Source organism: Trichomycterus rosablanca, chromosome 9 (genome assembly GCF_030014385.1).
Source record: "Trichomycterus rosablanca isolate fTriRos1 chromosome 9, fTriRos1.hap1, whole genome shotgun sequence".
Lineage (NCBI taxonomy): Eukaryota > Metazoa > Chordata > Actinopteri > Siluriformes > Trichomycteridae > Trichomycterus > Trichomycterus rosablanca.
The window spans coordinates 2,347,795-2,367,065 of record NC_085996.1 but is presented as its reverse complement, the minus strand read 5'-3'; the positions used below and the strand labels follow the sequence as shown (position 1 = coordinate 2,367,065).

Below are 19,271 nucleotides of genomic sequence, written 5' to 3'. Positions count from 1 at the left end.
TTCTATGGGACTGCGTTGAGGTTTTTTTTTCATTGCTTCGAAACTCGCCGGTCATTGGATAAATGCCTCGATTTTGTCCCGCCCCCGGACGCTGAGCGTCTCTGGGGGTGAATGGAGCTGTGGGCGGGTGTGGACGCTGAGCTTCTGCAAGATGATTGGAGGATCAGTCGAAACGCTGAATCCCGTTTTGATTGACAGCTAGTTTGAGCGCTACACCGTCACTTCTCAAACTCAAACTCAGAAGAGGCTTTATTGGCATGACAAATAGGGACATTCGTATTGCCAAAGCAATACACTTCATTAGTCACTTAATCACTAGGAGCTTCAGTCCCATCGCGGATTTTGCAAGTGAAGTCGAAAGACAAACTGCTGTAACCCATTTCAGGCCATTTTCTTGTAAAAGGAACAGAGGGCAGAATTTATGTGTAAATAAATTGACAAATTTTATGATGTAAGCCGACAATGAGCTTCCCCTCTTTGAAAGACCAGCAGCCGCCACTGCTATGCAGTATATGTAAAACTCAGGTTACATTCAATCTGTCAAAGTGTTTGTACTTTTTTCGAATTTATATTGTTGTATTTTTTCTTTATAGTGTGTATTTGATTTGATTTGATGTACAATGCTACTGGGACTCTAATTTCCTTCGGGATCAATAAAGTATCTGTCTGTCTATCTATCTATCTATCTATCTATCTATCTATCTATCTATCTATCTATCTATCTATCTATCTATCTATCTATCTATCTATCTATCTATCTATCTATCTATCTATATCTATCTCTAGCTCTGTGGGGGTCCTGACCATTGAAGAACAGCATGAAAGGGGGTAACAAAACATGTAGAAACAAATAAACTACAGTCAGTAATTTTAGAACTACAAAGTGCTTCTATATGGTAAGTGGAGCTGATAACATGGACAGTGAGTGTAGAAACCAGGAGGTGATTTTAATATATTTATTCTGTTTGCTTTATCCTGGTCAGGGTTGTGGTGGGTCCGATTAATTGAGCAAAAGGCAGAAAACACACACACACACACACACACACACACACACACCTCTTTACTAGAAAATCTTTTCATTCTTTTATGTTTTAGTTTCTTTGTGTTTATTTGACTTTTTCCAGCTTCTGTTTTTTTTATAAGAATTAAAACCTAAAAGAAACCTGAAGAATCTCAGTATGAATGAAAGTCTCTGTTGTGAATGTTGGTTCGGATCCACTGCTGAGCTTCTGCTGAGCTTCTTCACGGTTCGATTCGATTCTCTAGATCAGAGGTCACTAACAGGCGGACCACGGTCCGGGTCCGGACCCAGAAGCTGTCCCATACGGACCCGGACCTATAGCCAAAACAGAAAGTTAGGATTTGAAACCTGACGGAGCGCTTCTATTTTAACCGGCGCAGCTTTTGTAGTCTTTACGGTAGCGGTTTAGCGGATGAGAACCAATCACTTGACACCACTCAGCCAATCAAGTCTGTGCATTCCAGCCGGTAAACACTGCGACTGCAGTGCAGACAGTTGAGAGAGTTAGAGGCGAGTTACATGTGAAAAGACGGTGGAAATTAAAAGAAAGATAGCGAATGTAGAAAAAATTAAGGGAGAGATACAGACAACTGTGCAGGAGAAAGTTGAGAAAAAGACGAGTGAGACAGGAGACAAATGGCGCTCTCCAAAAAAGAAACGTGTACAGCGAAATTACAGCATTTAATGATGGAGAGACTCATTTCTGTTCTTACTTCCCACTGGAACACAATTTATTGTCCGGTCCGGGTCCTCTCTGTGTGTGCATGTTCTCCCCGTGTCCGCATGGGTTTCCTTCGGTGCTCCGGTTTCCTCCCACAGTCCAAAAACATGCAAGTGAGGTGTATTGGAGATACTAAATTGTCCATGACTGTGTTCGATATAACCTTGTGACCTGATGAATCTCGTGTAATGAGTAACTACCGTTCCTGTCATGAATGTATCCAAAGTGTAAAACATGACGTTAAAATCCTAATAAATAAACAGACATTTGATTTGACAGTTATTGATAACATGCAGATGTTGATACAACTACTAGGCTACATTATACTATATTGTATATATGTTATAGTGGTTAAGGTACTGGACTAATAAACAGAAGGTTGCCGGTTCAAGCCCCGCCACCACCAAGTTGCCACTGTTGGGTCCCTGAGCAAGGCCCTTAACACTCAATTGCTCATTGTGTTCCGCTCATTGTGTAAGTCGCTTTGGATAAAAGCGTCTGCTAAATGCTGAAAATGTAAATGTAAATATCAATATATTTACATTATATATATATATATAGTTAAACATTTCGGACCTTCGCTTCAAGAAATTTTCTCTAACTGGACCCCTTTAAATTTTAGTTGAATACCCCTGCTCTAGATGATTGTGTGTAAAATCTCATCACAAACACGATTCCTACAACCAGCATTCATCTGACACCAGCTTTATTGATGGAGAAGAAGGGAAAGGGAAGAGAAGGAAGCAGCCGGCCGGAGATATTCACGTTCTCAGCTAGATCCACATCTCGTTTCAGAACCTGGGTAAGGAGCGGGCGTCACGTCTTCGGCTTTATTTGCTACGGAGCTCTGTTCTGCCCCCAAGAGGAAATGATTTAATTTTCCAGATCTAAGAGTTCCACAGGGTAGAAGACATGCTGAGCAGGTACATCAAGAATATGACGATGCTGAGATAACTGATGATGCTCTGTATGGGGTGGTGAAGCCAGAATCCTGGTACTGGAGGAGCCCAACATCTCTCAAGATGAAGCTCAGCTCACAAAGTCCCAGAATTCCTTCAGAAATCCAACACGAGGTGTTGAAGCCAGAATCCTGGTACTGGAGGAGCCCAACATCTAAGATGATCAAGCTCAGCTCACAAAGTCCCAGAATTCCTTCAGAAATCCAACACTTGAGGTGTTGAAGCCAGAATCCTGGTACTGGAGGAGCCCAACATCTAAGATGATCAAGCTCAGCTCACAAAGTCCCAGAATTCCTTCAGAAATCCAACACTTGAGGTGTTGAAGCCAGAATCCTGGTACTGGAGGAGCCCAACATGTAAGAAGATGAAGCTCAGCTCACAAAGTCCCAGAATTCCTTCAGAAATCCAACACTTGAGGTGTTGAAGCCAGAATCCTGGTACTGGAGGAGCCCAACATCTAAGATGATCAAGCTCAGCTCACAAAGTTCCAGAATTCCTTCAGAAATCCAACACTTGAGGTGTTGAAGCCAGAATCCTGGTACTGGAGGAGCCCAACATCTAAGATGATCAAGCTCAGCTCACAAAGTCCCAGAATTCCTTCAGAAATCCAACACTTGAAGTGTTGAAGCCAGAATCCTGGTACTGGAGGAGCCCAACATCTCTCAAGATGAAGCTCAGCTCACAAAGTCCCAGAATTCTTTCAGAAATCCAACACTTGAGGTGTTGAAGCCAGAATCCTGGTACTGGAGGAGCCCAACATCTAAGATGATCAAGCTCAGCTCACAAAGTCCCAGAATTCCTTCAGAAAGCCAACACTTGAGGTGTTGAAGCCAGAATCCTGGTACTGGAGGAGCCCAACATCTAAGATGATCAAGCTCAGCTCACAAAGTGCCAGAATTCCTTCAGAAATCCAACACTTGAGGTGTTGAAGCCAGAATCCTGGTACTGGAGGAGCCCAACATCTAAGATGATCAAGCTCAGCTCACAAAGTCCCAGAATTCCTTCAGAAAGCCAACACTTGAGGTGTTGAAGCCAGAATCCTGGTACTGGAGGAGCCCAACATCTAAGATGATCAAGCTCAGCTCACAAAGTCCCAGAATTCCTTCAGAAATCCAACACTTGAGGTGTTGAAGCCAGAATCCTGGTACTGGAGGAGCCCAACATCTAAGATGATCAAGCTCAGCTCACAAAGTCCCAGAATTCCTTCAGAAATCCAACACTTGAGGTGTTTAAGCCAGAATCCTGGTACTGGAGGAGCCCAACATCTAAGAAGATGAAGCTCAGCTTACAAAGTCCCAGAATTCCTTCAGAAATCCCACACTTGAGGTGTTGAAGCCAGAATCCTGGTACTGGAGGAGCCCAACATCTAAGAAGATGAAGCTCAGCTCACAAAGTCCCAGAATTCCTTCAGAAATCCAACACTTGAGGTGTTGAAGCCAGAATCCTGGTACTGGGGGAGCCCAACATCTAAGATGATCAAGCTCAGCTCACAAAGTCCCAGAATTCCTTCTGAAATCCAACACCACCACCACGAGCAACCAACAGTTCTCAGAAGCACCCGGAACTAGAGATGTACCGATCAGGGTTTTTGGCACCGATTTCGATCTCTAATCTTCTTTGAGGGTGATAGGCCGATAGCCGATTCGGATTGGGGGGGGGGTTGACGGGGGGTTTACTTTTTAAACTAAAGCAATTTATTTTTTCACCCACAGGAGACATATTTCATTAGTCTAACTGACCACACACGCAGGTTTAATGTTATCCAGTTCAGTCTGAAAAAAACTTGAAATAGGGAAACAGTGAAGATAAACCGGTGCCAAATGCTGCCACGTGTGTGTGTGTGTGTGTGTGTCTTTAAGAGAGACGATCTGTTCGCAGTATTGATATAAGTGATTCACGAGTCGATTCATTTTATGCGAAGCGTTTCTCTTCTCAGTTATCTCTCCGTGTTAATTAATTAATTAATTAATGTCGTGGTTTTAAATAAACACCAGCTACTACAGAACATTCTGTGTGACTCTCTTACATTAAAAAGCTTCATTAAACCGCTATTACCACAGAGCGGTAACCGAGTCAGAGTCGTTCTGTCTGTGGAGCTAAAAGTTTTCTGTCAGTCACTGCAAATGATCCTGAACTAACCAACTTAGTAACTAATAAACTTTTGCCTCCGATTGGCTCTGTAACGTTTTCTGCTCTCATCTACATCAAAAGCAAGAACCGCTTACGATTTACCAAAGTGAACCACGAGTTCATATAATGTGCTCATAGAATTGACTTAGATGGGGTCGGGTTGAATTATCTTTTTAAAGTAAATATTTCAATCGGCAAAATTCCATCGTATGTATGATGCACAACGTTAATTATGTTATTTTAGGTTGTAAAGTGCGATGTTTGTTGAATGGTGATACGATGGTTGGAGCTTTGTAGCTCAATGTCTGGATCAATCCACTGAGCTGTTAAGCTTAACATGGAGATGATGTTTGTATATCACACGATCGGATCTGCTGAATTTAGGAAATATCGGCCGATCGCATATTTTGATAAAAAATCGGCCGATTTCGATACATAGCCGATCGATCCTCCCATCTCTACCAGGAACCACAGACTCTGGTATCATGAGGACTTCTGGTACCAAGATGGAACCAAGTCTGTGGAACAGCGATCGTATCCTGCACAGAGAAGTTTAAGACAACCCCGACCCTAAGAGCACCGGAGAACATTCCGGTACACCGGAGCTCTCAACCACGAAGCTCTCAGCCAAGAAGCAAGAGGGAGCAAGAGGGAACAAGATGGACCGGTCCAGGTCTGGAGGGACCAACATGGGGCAGAACGCAGCAGTGCCAGGCGGATGGTAAAGGGAACGGCATTTTCACGTCGATAAAAGCTGAAGTCCTGAAGGTGAAAAAGCTGGTTTAAGTTCTGAATCTTCTGCTCCTCACCAAAATGATCTTACATGGAGAATTGTCTGAGAATGTGCTATATAGCTGAGGAGGGAATATCATTTGGGGGATTGTGGGGAAATTAGAGGGGGGAAACTTTGTTTGATCTCTTGTTGCAGATCCTCTTCATGGTCTGCCAGGATCTTCTGAAGAATCCCAGGATCTGGTCCTTCTTCTTCTTCTTCTTTTTCTTCATCTTTTCTGCGGTGCCTTTGGATGAGAGAAGAAGAATGAAACACGGTTTGGTGATGATGGTTTGATGAAGAACTGGATGTAGAGCCGTTACTCACAGATTGCTTCTTTAGCTGGAGCTTCAGCGGGCAGCTTCTTTACCGGCTGAACCAGGATCTTCCTGCAGGTTGGATCGATTTCTGGTATCGGGTCAGTCATGGTGGATTTCTCACTCTTCTCCTTTTGACCAAAAGTATCCTTGATCTCGTCCAGGACAGAGTTGGTCTGCTGACAGGAGGCCACATTAAGCTCCTTTGACATGATGCTGATGGTGGACTCAGGGCCCCTGACCTTCTGGTCCTTATTTTGAGGGACGTTGGTCACCTCGATCTTATCCAGGACGGAGTCGGTCAGCTGACAGGAGGCCACATTAAGCTCTTCTGACATGATGCTGATGGTGGACTCAGCGCCCCCAACCTTCTCGTCCTTATTTTGGGGGACGTTGGTCACCTCATCCTCATCCAGGACAGAGTCGGTCAGCGGGGAGGAGGCCACATTAAGCTCCTCTGACATGACGCTGATGGTGGACTTAGTGACCCCAACCTTCTCTTCCACACTATTGGGCAGGTGGACGTAGGTGCTCCCCAGTGAGTCCTGGACCTGCTTGGTAACGATCTCCATGTTTGATCTCTTGTTGAAGATCCTCTTCGTGGTCTGCCAGGATCTTCTGAAGAATCCCAGGATCTGGTCCTTCTTCTTCTTCTTCTTCATCTTTTCTGCAGTGCCTTTGGATGAGAGAAGAAGAATGAAACACGGTTTGGTGATGATGGTTTGATGAAGAACTGGATGTGGAGCCGTTACTCACAGATTGCTTCTTTAGCTGGAGCTTCAGCGGGCAGCTTCTTTACCGGCTGAACCAGGATCTTCCTGCAGGTTGGATCGATTTCTGGTATCGGGTCAGTCATGGTGGATTTCTCACTCTTCTCCTTTTGACCAAAAGTGTCCTTGATCTCGTCCAGGACAGAGTTGGTCCGCTGACAGGAGGCCACATTAAGCTCCTTTGACATGATGCTGATGGTGGACTCAGCACCCCCGACCTTCTCGTCCTTATTTTGGGGGACGTTGGTCACCTTGATCTTATCCAGGACGGAGTCGGTCAGCTGACAGGAGGCCACATTAAGCTCCTTTGACATGATGCTGATGGTGGACTCAGCGTCCCCAACCTTCTCGTCCTTAATTTGGGGGACGTTGGTCACCTCGTCCTCATCCAGGACGGAGTCGGTCAGCAGGGAGGAGGCCACATTAAGCTCCTCTGACATGACGCTGATGGTGGACTTAGTGACCCCAACCTTCTCGTCCACACTATCGGACAGACGGACGTTGGCGCTCCCCGGCGAGTCCTGGACCTGCTTCATGAATTCTCTGTTAATGTAGATGGTGATGATCTCCATGTCGTCGTCCTCAGGCGTCGGTGTGGATTCTCTCTGGATCTCCATCTGATTCACCCAGGAGAAGAAATTTAATTCAGTTCTTTTATTAAAAATTCATTTCAAATCATTTCTGTTATTAATGCTGCAAAATTCTTTTGAACTGATTAAATATCGAGTCTGAAATGAATTCACAACACTGGTGATGTTGTGGATCAGTTTTTATTATTTATTCTTTTTTATTTCATATACAAATACTAAAACGTCCTGAAACGTCTCATTTATTACATTCAGATAAGAGCTGAAACTGTCAAATGTTCATTAGATCAGATGAAATGAGATATTAGATTATTTTAGATCAGATATTTTAAGATTACATGAGATCAGATTAAATAAAATGAGATGAAATGAGATATTAGATTATTTTAGATGAAATATGATGAGATTATATGAGATCAGATGAAATGAGATATTAGATTAGACATTAAATAAAATCAGATGGTTGTTTGTTCTCACCTCTCTCTCTCTCTCTCTCTCTCTCTCTCTCTCTCTCTCTGTTGCTTGTTGCTTCTCTGGGTGCAGAAGTAAAATGATGAACTCTCTCCCTCCTCCTGAAGGACCTGCAGCACCGCGATCAGGAATCATGTGACGTCACAGTAGGTGAAGCAGCCGCTCAGCGCAGGTGTGTCGCGTCACCGCACCGCTGCCAAGTCACGTGATGAGTTTAAAATAACGGTTTAAAAGTATTATGTATTATTGTAATAATTGGTTTTAAAGCGGCTTAAATCATCATGAAGTTTTAAACTAAGATCAGTAACTGGTTCCAGTGATCATTCAGCTCTGTACATCTCACACCTCAACACTGAGTGTAGGTTTAAACTCCTGCATGTCACGTTTTATAAAGCTTCTGTGGAATTTAGTTAAAGTTGCAAATGCTGCGAATTCTGAGAATGTACAGAGTAAAATGCACTGTTTATGTTTTATCTAAAACTATTTTATATTATAATTCAATAAACAAAATAAAACTAAAGGATATTTGAGCAAATCTTAGATCAGAACCGTCCTGCAGAAATCTCACACAGAGACGTGATTCCTCCCACTCTTATAAATGCAACTGACTTTATTTTAACAAAAAAGTGACATATTGCAGCTTTTAAACGAACAAATAAATAAATAAACAGCGTAAACATCAGTGAGTCTGTTCAGGAGGTTTAAAGCTGCAGTGTGGAACTCTTCAGGATTTGGAGAGTTGGAGACCCCCTGTGGAAGAAAAGCGCAACTGCAAGTGATTGATGGAGGAAAAAATGCTGCATCTAGATTTCTTTTATTTTTCATTTATTTATTCACTGTCTGTTTCACCAGTGCTTAATCCTGGTCAGGGTCGCAGTGGGTCCAATTCATTGGGTGAAATGTAGGAAACTTTTACCTGTTGTTTACTGCTGAAAAGAAAACAGCTCTGTTGTGATCAGATTGTTTAAGTATAATTAATTTAATTTTTAATATAAAATCTTTTAACACTTTAATGTTCCAGGTTTATAAGAGTTCTTTCCTGTGTTAAACCCTCACCGATGCTGCAGTCAGTTCCTCACAACAACCGCTTTTATTCACCTCCATTAAATCCCTCCGTCTGAACGAAGTGGGGTGACGGTAAAATATAAACATGGATCTAATAGCACTAGCACTATTGCTGATTGTAATGTTTAACCTGTAGCGTCAGCTGTTCCGTCATCCGGTAACCATCGGTGACCTGGGTATAAAATGTATTAAATAATGAACGAGTTCCACACTGCAGCTTTAACCTCGAACATCTTCACATCGTCTCACGTCACGTCCAGTTTTATGTTTAATTTTCTTTCAGCTTTTCACAATGATAAAACGCTGATGACAAAAATCTAGTAAAAATGGTGACGTTTGGTTTACAAACTTCGGTTTTTTTTAGTAAGGCAGGAGCCACGTTACTCATTTTACAGGTTGGAATATAAAAACAGGTACTTTCATTGCATCCATAATACAGGTTAATATATATACAGTGTATCACAAAAGTGAGTACACCCCTCACATTTCTGCAAATATTTCATTATATCTTTTCATGGGACAACACTATAGACATGAAACTTGGATATAACTTAGAGTAGTCAGTGTACAGCTTGTATAGCAGTGTAGATTTACTGTCTTCTGAAAATAACTCAACACACAGCCATTAATGTCTAAATAGCTGGCAACATAAGTGAGTACACCCCACAGTGAACATGTCCAAATTGTGCCCAAATGTGTCGTTGTCCCTCCCTGGTGTCATGTGTCAAGGTCCCAGGTGTAAATGGGGAGCAGGGCTGTTAAATTTGGTGTTTTGGGTACAATTCTCTCATACTGGCCACTGGATATTCAACATGGCACCTCATGGCAAAGAACTCTCTGAGGATGTGAGAAATAGAATTGTTGCTCTCCACAAAGATGGCCTGGGCTATAAGAAGATTGCTAACACCCTGAAACTGAGCTACAGCATGGTGGCCAAGGTCATACAGCGGTTTTCCAGGACAGGTTCCACTCGGAACAGGCTTCGCCAGGGTCGACCAAAGAAGTTGAGTCCACGTGTTTGGCGTCATATCCAGAGGTTGGCTTTAAAAAATAGACACATGAGTGCTGCCACCATTGCTGCAGAGGTTGAAGACGTGGGAGGTCAGCCTGTCAGTGCTCAGACCATACGCCGCACACTGCATCAACTCGGTCTGCATGGTCGTCATCCCAGAAGGAAGCTGACGCACAAGAAAGCCCGCAAACAGTTTGCTGAAAACAAGCAGTCCAAGAACATGGATTACTGGAATGCCCTGTGGTCTGACGAGACCAAGATAAACTTGTTTGGCTCAGATGGCGCCCTGGTGAGAAGTACCAAGACAACTGTATCTTGCCTACAGTCAAGCATGGTGGTGGTAGCATCATGGTCTTGGGCTGCATGAGTGTTGCTGGCACTGGGGAGCTGCAGTTCATTGAGGGAAACATGAATTCCAACATGTACTGTGACATTCTGAAACAGAGCATGATCCCCTCCCTTCGAAAACTGGGCCTCATGGCAGTTTTCCAACAGGATAACGACCCCAAACACAACCTCCAAGATGACAACTGCCTTGCTGAGGAAGCTGAAGGTAAAGGTGATGGACTAAACCCAATTGAGCACCTGTGGCGCATCCTCAAGTGGAAGGTGTCATATACGGTAGTAAAAAATGTGTTTGCGCTTGTACGATGTTATTTACGGCAGTAGAGAGCCGAGGGCTGGGAGGGGAGATAAACACAAGGAGAGGGTTACCGAGACGGTGTGTGTGTATGCTGTTGCATGGCTGAAGCTCATTAATAAAAGTTAACCTGAGCAAAGTAAAGCCTCCGATCCTTTCCTTTACATGGTGTCAGAAGTGAAAAAGTAATGGCGAAATTCAACCCTCCGACAAACTTTTCTTTCGACAAGCCGAGTGAGTGGCCGGATTGGAAGCAGCGTTTCGTGAGATTCAGAACCGCTACTAAGCTGGACAAGGAGGATGGCGCTGTGCAAGTGAGTAGCCTGATATACGCTATGGGAAGCGAGTCTGAAAATGTCTACCGTTCATTCGCATTTGACGAAGAGGGACACAGAAATGACTTTGACAGAGTGCTTGCAAAATTCGATGAGTACTTTGTGCCCAGGAGGAATGTAATACACGAACGCGCGTGTTTCCATCAGCGAGTGCAAAGACCCGGTGAGAAAGCCGAAACTTTTATAAGAGCTCTGTATGAACTGTCTGAACATTGCGACTTTGGCGCTAGTAGAGACGAGAATATTCGCGACCGAATTGTGGTGGGAATACTCGATAAAGATGTCTCACGGAGACTGCAGCTAATGAAGGACCTGACACTAGCACTGACCATCGAGACAGTCAGGCAGTCGGAGGAGGTTACTTCACAAGTCAGCATGCAGGGAGAAGCAACAGGAGTAATACATGAGGTCACGCACAAGAGCAGCAAATACACCAAGCACCAAGGTAAGCCAAAAAGTTGATATGATGGACAGTGTGGGAAATGTGGCAAAAGAAGGCACAGTAAAGATGAAAACTGCCCAGCGAGAAAATCCAAATGCAATGCATGCAGTAAAATTGGACATTGGGGTAGAGTGTGTCGAAACAGGAAAGCTGTGAGAGAGGTGACTGAACTAGAAGCGCAGTCATATTTTCTAGGGGCCGTGAGTAAGGCAGAGGGTTCATCAGAACAATGGGCTGTCAAGCTGCTGGTGGGCTCCACACCGGTAGAATTTAAAATCGACACTGGCGCTGATGTGAGCATCATTAGCGAGGAGGCCTACCACTCACTCATCCCCAGAAGACCACTAGAGCCTGCAAATATTCCATTGGATAGTCCAGGTGGTGAGCTGCAGTGCATAGGGCGAGTTCAGAGCACTGTGACCTATAAAGGAGAAACACACCCAATCACAGCATATGTCATCCGCGGGCACACTGTAAGCAACCTGCTTAGCAGACCACTGTCAGTGAAAATGAATCTGGTAAAAAGAGTAAATCAATTAGTGTGCAACAGAGGACATTCACAAGCATTCGGTGAGCATGGGACATTAAAGACTGAACCTGTAAAAATACAGCTGAAAGACAATGCTCAGCCATATGCAGTACATGCAGCACGGCGTGTACCTTTCCCCATGTTGCAAAAGGTCAAAGAGGAGCTCCAGAGGATGGAGAGAAATGGCATTATTGCGAGAGTGACGCAGCCCACTGACTGGTGTGCACCTATAGTGCCAGTCTTAAAGAAGAGCACAGGTAAAGTCCGTATTTGTGTTGATCTCAAGAAACTGAACGAGGCTGTAAAAAGAGAACAGTATATACTGCCTACTACAGAAGAGATCACAGCAAAACTAAGTGGAGCCACTGTATTCTCCTCACTTGATGCTGCCAGTGGTTTCTTCCAGATACCGCTGCACCCAGACAGCTGTAAACTAACCACTTTCATAACACCATTCGGAAGATTCAATTTCAAGCGTCTTCCATTCGGGATTACCAGCGCTCCAGAAATCTTCCAAAGAAAGATGAAAGAGACACTACAGGGGCTGTAGGGCGTTGAAGTCTTTATGGATGACATTCTAGTTTATGGAACTACAACAGAAGAGCGCGATCGTTGCCTGGAGATGGTGATGCAGCGCATTGAGACAGCTGGCATGAAACTCAACCGTGAGAAGTGCTCTATCAGGCAGAACCAGCTACGGTTCCTCGGACATCTAATTGACCAGTCCGGTATCCGCCCAGACCCCGACAAGGTGGAAGCCATTCGGCAGCTACCGCCACCTGCAGACGTGCAGGAGTTGAAAAGAATACTGGGAATGGTGAATTATCTAGGAAGATACATTCCCAACCTCTCAACTGTAGGACAACCACTATATGAGCTTCTAAAAAGAAACAAGAACACATGGACATGGGATCATGCACAACAAACAGCTTTTGAAAACATAAAAGAACTGCTGACGACTGCACCAGTACTTGCCTACTATGACGTAAACAAGCCCACTGCTATGCCAGCAGATGCAAGTAGTTATGGACTGGGAGGAGTTCTCCTTCAGCTCCATGGAGAGCAGTGGAAACCTGTGGCATTTTGCTCCAGACGCCTAACTGAAGCAGAAACGCGCTACGCTCAAATAGAGAAGGAGAGTTTGGCTGGCGTGTGGGCATGTGAGAGGTTCGACAGATACCTCAATGGACTGGAGAAGTTTAAACTTGTGACAGACCACAAGCCATTAGTACCCCTTATCAACAACCGCAGCCTGGACAATGTACCTTTACGTTGTCAGCGTCTTCTCATGAGGCTTATGAGATTTAACCCCATTGCAGAATATGCTCCAGGAAAAATCTGGTCATCGCTGACACCTTGTCACGCAGTCCGCTGGCTGCCATGGGGGTAGAATCCAAAACGCACAGTGAGGTAGCATGTTACGTGGCTAGTGTAATAGGGGGAATCCCTGCTTCTCCAAGCAAAATGGAGGAAATTAGAGCAGCTACATCCTTTGATGCTGAATTGCTGTCTGTCATGAAACTCATAAGAACTGGATGGCCTGAGCACTTAAGCAGCGTACCTGAGAGTGCAAGAGAGTACATCCAAGTGAAATCTGAACTGTCAGTTTACGATGGCCTTGTCCTCAGAGGGAGTAGAATTGTTGTGCCACGGCTGATGAGGAGCGAAATTCTCCAGAAAATCCATGAAGGGCACCAGGGACTAGTGAAATGTCGAGAGAGAGCAAATTCATCTGTGTGGTGGCCCAAGATTAGCAAGGAAATAAGCGAGCTTGTGACATCATGCCAGGTGTGCCGTGAACTGAAAAGAACACAACAAAAGGAACCTCTCATCTCTACAGCACTTCCTGAACGACCCTGGAAGAGAATTGCAATGGACTTGTGTGAGTACAAACACCATCAGTACCTGGTAATTTCAGACTATTACTCCAGATTTATTGAAATTTTACACTTGCCAACAACAACAAGTTTACAAGTGATAAATAAACTGAAAACAGTTTTTGCTAGATTTGGTATCCCAGATGAGGTAGTGAGCGATAATGGACCACAGTTCTCATGTGCTGAATTTCAGGACTTTGCTAGACAGCTTGACTTTAAGCACTGTACTTCGAGTCCCCACCATCCACAAGGTAATGGACATGCTGAGAGAGCTGTGCAAACGGCAAATAAAATTCTCAAACAAAATGATCCTGTGATGGCTCTGATGAGCTACAGGTCCACTCCATGTTCCTCCACTGGTTTCAGCCCAGCTGAGTTGCTGATGGGGAGGAAAATCAGAACTACACTACCTACCTTGGAGAAGAATCTACTACCAAAATGGCCAAATAGAACTGCAGTGAAGGTAAAGGACAGTAAGGAGAAGGCTAAACAGGCTTACTACTTCAACCGCCGTCATGGAGCCAAGCCCTTACCTGCACTGCAACCAGGAGGTGCTGTGTTCTGTAGGTTGGATCATGAAAGGTCGTGGTCTTTACCAGCAGTGGTCTCGAGTGAGAGCACAACCCCAAGATCTTTTGTTGTCAGGACGCAGCAGGGAGCGGAGCTGCGGCGGAATCGCCGTCATCTTCAGTTAGGGCCAGTTTCTAAACCTGCCCAAGTAACAGCTGACCAAAACAAAGAGACAGGTATTCTTTCTGATGTAGTCACTACGTCTGTGACTGTTCCTACTAGTCAGAGTCTGGACAAACCCGCAAACGCTTTGTCTACTCCGACTGTGACTAGGTCTGGTAGAGTGTGTAGGCCAGTAAACAGGCTTGACCTGTAAAACTAACATGGATCTTATTTTTTTTTGAGGGGGTGGCAGTGAATATATATAGAAAAAAAATATCTGTATATGAAAATGGTGAAAAGTTAACTGTAAAGTTAGAAATGGGAATAAGTTGTATTGTTGTCAGTAATGTTGATTTGTGACGTAATTGTGTTGGTGATAATGCAGTACTATGTTAAAGTACGTGAGATACTTAAATATGTTGTTACTAAACATTAAAAAAATAAATAAATAAATAAAAGGGGGAAGATGTCATATACGGTAGTAAAAAATGTGTTTGCGCTTGTACGATGTTATTTACGGCAGTAGAGAGCCGAGGGCTGGGAGGGGAGATAAACACAAGGAGAGGGTTACCGAGACGGTGTGTGTGTATGCTGTTGCATGGCTGAAGCTCATTAATAAAAGTTAACCTGAGCAAAGTAAAGCCTCCGATCCTTTCCTTTACAGAAGGTGGAGGAGTTCAAGGTGGGCTGGGAGGGGAGATAAACACAAGGAGAGGGTTACCGAGACGGTGTGTGTGTATGCTGTTGCATGGCTGAAGCTCATTAATAAAAGTTAACCTGAGCAAAGTAAAGCCTCCGATCCTTTCCTTTACAGAAGGTGGAGGAGTTCAAGGTGGGCTGGGAGGGGAGATAAACACAAGGAGAGGGTTACCGAGACGGTGTGTGTGTATGCTGTTGCATGGCTGAAGCTCATTAATAAAAGTTAACCTGAGCAAAGTAAAGCCTCCGATCCTTTCCTTTACAGAAGGTGGAGGAGTTCAAGGTGTCTAACATCCACCAGCTCCGTGATGTCATCATGGAGGAGTGGAATAGGATTCCAGTAGCAACCAGTGCAGCTCTGGTGAATTCCATGCCCAGGAGGGTTAAGGCAGTGCTGGATAATAATGGTGGTCACACAAAATATTGACACTTTGGGCACAATTTGGACATGTTCACTGTGGGGTGTACTCACTTATGTTGCCAGCCATTTAGACATTAATAGCTGTGTGTTGAGTTATTTTCAGAAGACAGTAAATCTACACTGCTATACAAGTTGTACACTGACTACTCTAAGTTATATCCAAGTTTTGTTTCTATAGTGTTGTCCCATGAAAAGATATAATAAAATATTTGCAGAAATGTGAGGGGTGTACTCACTGTTGTGATACACTGTAGATTAAAATATACACATAAATATGTGATATAAGTGGAAAAAATCGTGTGGACGTATATACTCTTATACTGACTAAATGAGATTGATCTAAATAGATTTTAAAAAAAACATAAAATAAATATAATTTGTTGTTTTTTTCTTTTTTGAGTGCATGAATTATATTATTATTATTATTTTTAACTCCAGTCCTGAAGGATCTGCACAGCTTCATGCTTTACAGACCTGAACATCAGGACGTCTGATCCAGCGTGATGATGCGTCCTGGTGTTCAGGCCGAGCTGGGGTTGGACTGGAGTTAAAAAAACAGACTCAGGCTTCGTACACGAGGACATTTTGTTATTTGCACCCCTGTCTGTTCAATCACTCATCGTTTATTTTATTTTCAGTAACTGTTCCATCCTGGTCAGGGTCATGACGGGTCCGGAACTACCTGGAATCACTGGATGGACAGCAGGTATAAACCCGGGACCCTTTAACCCCTTAATGCTAACAAGCTGATGCTCAGGCGTCCACAAATTTTAATTTTTTTATTTATTTCTGCTTTTTGTCCATTTTTCTCCTGATTTAGCATAGTCTTCCACTGCTGGGGATCCCGAATGCGTTCGAGGAGGGTATATTTGCCTGCTTCATGCTCCTTCCAGTGGCCAATTGGTGTCTGCTGTAGGCAATGCCAATTGTGCCCACTAGATGGCGCCCAGCTGACCAGTAGCAGAGCTGAGTTCAGAATCTCACCTGGGCGCCCTGTCCACATACTTCTGACCACGATGCTTGAACTGGTTTGTACCGGATGACAAAATGTCCTCGTGTACTCGCCCCTCGGCCCATAATTCAGTTCACGTCATGACCCGACGCGCGACGACGTAGCGCTCCGGCGTCGCGGCGGTTCCATCGCAGTCTGAGACAGAGAAATTAGCTCCGTTTCCTCCGCTACAGATTCTCTATTAACTCACTTTAGATTATTTATAGATTCATTCTAGATTCATTCTAGATTCTCTGTAGATTCTCTATAGATTCACTATAGACTCACTGTTGATTCATTACAGACTCACTGTTGATTCATTATTGATTCGTTATTGATTCATTATAGATTTACTATTGATTCACTGTTGATTCACTATATATTCATTACAGATTTATTGTTTATTCATTATTGATTCTCTATAGATTCACTGTTGATTCATTACAGATTTATTATAGATTCACTGTTGATTCATTATAGATTCTCTATAGATTCACTGTTGATTCATTATAGATTCATTATAGATTCACTGTTGATTCATTATAGATTCTCTATAGATTCACTGTTGATTCGTTATAGATTCATTATAGATTCATTATAGATTCACTGTTGATTCATTATAGATTCTCTATAGATTCACTGTTGATTCGTTATAGATTCATTATAGATTCATTATAGATTCACTGTTGATTCATTATTGTTTCATTATAGATTCATTATAGATTCACTAAAGATTCATTATTGATTCGTTATTGATTCACTAAAGATTCACTGTTGATGCATTATAGATTCATTATAGATTCACTATTGATTCACTGTTAATTCACTATAGAATCATTACAGATTTATTGTTGATTCATTATTGATTCTCTATAGATTCACTGTTGATTCATTATAGATTCACTGTTGATTCACTATAGACTCACTGTTGATGCATTACAGACTCACTGTTGATTCATTATAGATTCACTGTTGAATCCTTATAGATTCATTATAGATCCACTGTAGATTCACTAAAGATTCACTGTTGATTCATTAAAGATTCATTATAGATTCACTGTTAATTCATTATTGATTTATTATAGATTCACTGTAGATTCACTAAAGATTCACTGTTGATTCAGAATCAGAATCAGAATATCTCATTATACCAGGTATAACGAAATTAAGGTGCCACACTCTCAAGTGTTTACAAACAATAACCAAAGAGAAAAACTAGAATTTACAAAATATCAAAAATGTAAAAATTTACAGACTTTACAATGACAATAGACAATAGACAATAGAATAATAGATTTCTGTTTGGTAGCAGGCTGGTGAAAAATTGCACATAACCATTTGTAAAAAATTCTAAAAATTGCACATTACCCTTGTAAACATAGTGAAATTGCCCGGAAATTTACCCCTGTAAACACTGTCCGAAAATTGCACAGTCCCGTGTGTTCCAAAAACAACCCTACAAAGAAATATTCAAGGTTCGTACCGCGGTGGGGTAGAAGCTATTTCTGAGCCGGTTTGTCCTTGTCTTAAAAGTCCTATACCGTCTGCCTGACGGTAACAACTGAAACAGATGGTGGCCGGGGTGAGATTTGTCCATTACAATTTTGTTAGCTCACAATCCTCTGTAGTTCTTTTTTGTGTGCTGCAGCGCTACTGGAGAACCACGTGAGTGAGGATGCTCTCTATGGTAGAACGGTAGAAGGACACCAGCAGTCTCTGATCGATGTTATTTCTCCTGAGTGTCCTCAGAAAGTAGAGTCTCTGCTGTGCCTTCTTCATCAGTTCTGTGATGTTCACACCCCAGGTTAGGTCCTCCTCGATATTAATGCCCAGGAAGCGAAAGTATGTGACCCTTTCCACACAGACCCCATTTATGGTTATGGGTTGAATGACACTTCTCACCTTCCTAAAATCAATAACCAGCTCTTTTGCCTTTGCCATGTTCAGAAGCAGATTGTTGTCCTTACACCACAACGACAACCGCTCCACTTCGTCCTGGTTGGCAGTCTCATTGTCTCCAGAGATAAGCCCTACAATGGTGGTGTCGCCGGCAAATTTAATGATGGTATTGCTGGTGTGAGCAGTGGTGCAGTCGTAAGTATACAGGGTGTAGAGCAGGGGACTCGGCACACAGCCCTGTGGAGAGCCTGAGCTGAGGCTGATGGATGTAGAGGTGTGAGGTCCCACTCTAACACAAGGTGTGATAAGGCAAACCCAGGGACAAACACCATATTAAAGTCCATAGTTTTGGAATGGGATGTCTAACAAGTTTGTCAAACAGAAAGTTATGAACTAAAATCTAACTTTACATGTGTAATGCATATATTGCAGACAGCTCCACCCCGTGTGCAGAATTAGATTCAATTATTTCAGTTTTCTTGATGTATTTTATATTGATGGTGGACGCTGGCGCATTTGGCTGCCGCTACCGTTACCGTATTTTATCGTATTTTACTGAATTTTTATCGTTTTTCGTTTTCATCTTTTTACACACCTTGTGGCTCTATTTCTTTTATGTTACTTTTGATATTTTTATTTGTTCTTTTGATACTTTTTGTTCTTTCTACTGCACATCGCGTCTGCGGCCGGTGGTGAACGGTGGATGAGTTTTCCTGGGATCGGCACAATGTTGAACTATTCCGTTGACCAGCTGAGGAAGTTCAACAATTGCACTACTCCATCGTGTATTTCAGTCATCAAACAGCTTGGACTCCTTCGCCGGCCTCGTTATATTCACAGGGGCTCCCGGAGAAAGCTTGTTTATTTTCGAAACGGTAACGCTATTCCATCCTTCTGGTCAGCCGTGCGCACTGCTGCTCCGCAAACACATCTTCAGAGCA

The 19,271-nt window shown here is 43.1% G+C and overlaps 1 protein-coding gene across 1 annotated transcript; it reads right to left on the bottom strand.

Moving 5' to 3' along the window:
- Positions 1-2,431: 2,431 nt before the first annotated feature.
- On the bottom strand, positions 2,432-7,882 carry LOC134320273 (uncharacterized). Its single transcript, XM_063001612.1, has 4 exons — positions 7,755-7,882; positions 6,677-7,307; positions 5,931-6,596; positions 2,432-5,850 (listed from the first exon to the last, which is right to left on the bottom strand). Exons 2-4 carry the CDS (start codon positions 7,305-7,307, stop codon positions 5,723-5,725), a joined length of 1,425 nt encoding a protein of 474 aa, XP_062857682.1. The 5' UTR covers positions 7,755-7,882; the 3' UTR covers positions 2,432-5,722.
- Positions 7,883-19,271: the final 11,389 nt, after the last annotated feature.

What these genes read in the sequence shown, in the direction of transcription:
- LOC134320273 (XM_063001612.1), bottom strand. Translation starts at nt 7,307, where the DNA reads ATGGAGATCCAGAGAGAATCCACACCGACGCCTGAGGACGACGACATG. An exon ending in TCCAGCTAAAGAAGCAATCT is followed by an intron (nt 6,597 to 6,676) that starts GTGAGTAACGGC and finishes TCTCATCCAAAG; the next exon opens with GCACTGCAGAAAAGATGAAG. An exon ending in TCCAGCTAAAGAAGCAATCT is followed by an intron (nt 5,851 to 5,930) that starts GTGAGTAACGGC and finishes TCTCATCCAAAG; the next exon opens with GCACCGCAGAAAAGATGAAG.